At 39.1% G+C, this 2747-nt stretch overlaps 1 protein-coding gene across 7 annotated transcripts in view; it reads left to right on the forward strand.

Moving 5' to 3' along the window:
* The window catches only part of Dock10 (dedicator of cytokinesis 10), a 206105-nt gene that overhangs the window by 175286 nt on the left and 28072 nt on the right, over positions 1-2747 (forward strand). For all 7 annotated transcript variants that reach the window (XM_023723036.1, XM_023723034.1, XM_023723037.1 and 4 more), the window contains exons 40-41: positions 549-673; positions 1561-1673. In XM_023723036.1, the coding sequence (XP_023578804.1) occupies positions 549-673; positions 1561-1673 (238 nt within the window). The remainder of the gene's footprint in view (positions 1-548; positions 674-1560; positions 1674-2747) is intronic.

Below are 2747 nucleotides of genomic sequence, written 5' to 3' on the forward strand. Positions count from 1 at the left end.
TTGAAGCAGGACAGTCCCACAATATTTCTTATCCTATCTCTTGCCTTCATTCACCACCCCCTTCTTTTTGAACAATCATCTACCCAAGAGACAGCACAGCAGCAACTAGCATGTCATGACAAGCAGCCCGTATTCAGAAGACCAGAATGACAGGCACTCCAAGCATGAAACTACTATTACGGATTACCATCTTCAGTGAAGTTACTTAGTTCACAGGTATCAGTATATATAGTTAGTCAGGGTGAGAATCTTTCCAGCTAACTTCTAGATTCAAAAATCTTCTGGAGATTCTCAGTATCATTGCTATAGTGAATATTAAAAAAAAAAAAAACTTTTTTCAAGTTAGTTTTTTATGTTTAACTTACACTATGGTATGTTTTTGTAGTACATTTTGATCACATTCCTCATAGGGAATTGGTAAATGTACCTAACACATTTTTACCTTTCTTTATCTCCCCTCCATCTCTTGGTCAAATAGAATATTTTAATGGACATGTGAATATGGCGTCCCCTAACAACAGTAACCACTTTTCTCATTGAATTTTCAGGATGCACACCACTTCCGGTCACGAAGGACATAAGCAGCATAGATCACAAACTTTACCTATAATCCGAGGCAAAAATGCACTTTCTAACCCCAAACTCTTACAGATGCTGGACAATACCATGACCAGTAAGTAAACCAGAAAACCATAGAAACGTGGTGGTTCCCAGTCATTCTCTAGATATGTATGGTATAGGCCATAAAATGCCTGTAATGTGCAATAGATACATGGAATATTATTGTCCTGTTGAAAAGCACAGTTTAAGGTTTGTTGCAGACCTGGACATTGTTCTTGGTGGAAGAAATCACCAACAAAGGTATAGTGCCTACATTGGTGACAAAGGTGTAGTGTCCTTATGGGAAAGGAGAGAGAAAGAGAAATGGAATGTGCTCAGTGTGGCTTCCCTGGAAACAAGTGACTTGATACTGTGAGGGTTATGGTGACTCTCTTGAAGGGATTGTTACTCATTGACTCTAGAGGAGAACAGAGGCCTCCATGTCCTATGAGTGGTAGACATGACACCTTGGACCCAGAGATGCATGTGTTCCTGCTCGGGAGTGAGGAAAACCAGGGCTCAGGGTTTTGTAGTAAATGTTAGCAGTTGTGATTGTAGGGCCCACTGTGCCTTGTCTGAAGGCTTGATACACATGTATACTTTGTGTCTTTCTGAAGGAGAATATTTGTGCCCACTGAGATCTACATTTCATCTAGGCCAGGAGCATAAAGCTGATTACACAAAATAGTATGACCTTGTTGGTGCCTGAATTAATGGAAAAGAACTAAGAAATAATAGAATCCTATAATAAACAGACACAAAAGGCATGAAAGACTCTGCCTTGTGTTTTCCAATTTATCCAATAAGGAAATTGAATAAACAAAAGCACTTTGATTTAATGAATTATTAATCAAAAATACCATCAGACACTAGATACACTATAATAGAAGAAACTCTTTTGTAGGGTACAATGAAAAAGTGTCTAGACAGTTATACATTGTTTTATTTTGCATTTTGTAGGCAACTCCAATGAAATAGACATCGTTCACCATGTGGATACAGAGGCTAACATAGCAACAGAGGTTTGCCTCACTATTCTGGACCTGTTATCGCTCTTCTCTCACGTTCACCAGGTGAAAATGATCATAATGTTTTCTACAAAAAGGCCAAATGAGAGGACAAAAATTACGTGAACTCAGGGAAATATTTTTAAGGCACTTCATGAAATGAAATAATCCTATATAAGTCAGCCTACATGTGAGTGGAATACGCGTTAATGATAAGATTCCAATTCATCACAAGTTGACAAGTATGTAATGTGCAAACGTCTGTGTCTCAGTATTGTTGAAGTACAGTTTTTCCAGTTTCCCTCATTTTGCTCTTGGGCCAGCTGGGCTAGGTGAGAATGGGACTGTACTTTTTCAGGGGGAAAAGGAAGAGACAAATGGTGCTATGTATTAATGTCCTAACTAGATCCAAAGCAATGGATTTATTCACTTTAAACATACTTTGTGTGCTTATCTGCCATTTGTATATCTCTGATGAAGTGACACCATTCATACCTATCAAAATTGCTCGGTTTAAAAAGACCAAGCATGCTTTGTTGAGGATGCAGAGAAACTGGGCCTCTCATTCATGGCTACTAGGGACGCAAAACAGTAAAGAGCTTTATTACTGGGGCTAAACATTGGCTCAGGAGAAACAAAAACACACATCTTCACAAAGCTCTGTACACGGATATGCATAGCAGATTTCTTTTCAGTAGCAAAAACAGAAAAATATCCACCCACATGTATATCAACAAGTAAAGGGATTGCAAAAATGATTGCTGGAGGGCCAGCCAAATAGCTCAGCAGATTAAAGCACCTGCAAGCAGGCATGCCGGCCCCACCCCGGGCATGCTGAGATGACAATGGAGACTGGGCAAGGTGGCACATGCCTGTAATCCCAGCTCTTGGAAGGCTGTAAACAGGCAGATCACTATGAGTCCGATCTACTAGTGAGACCCTGAACATCCTGTAGACCCTTCCCTAAAATACAAAAAAAAAAGAGTGCTGTGTCCATGTAGTAGAATATTATTCAACTGTAAAAAGCAATAAACTATTGATATCACCTGAAACATGCATTATGTTCAAGAAGAAAAAAGAAGACTATTGTTATCAGACTATAAAAATAGAAAGCAGGTCAATAGTTGCCTGAGAAAGGAA

This window comes from Octodon degus, unplaced genomic scaffold (assembly GCF_000260255.1).
Source record: "Octodon degus isolate 3935 unplaced genomic scaffold, OctDeg1.0 scaffold00096, whole genome shotgun sequence".
Lineage (NCBI taxonomy): Eukaryota > Metazoa > Chordata > Mammalia > Rodentia > Octodontidae > Octodon > Octodon degus.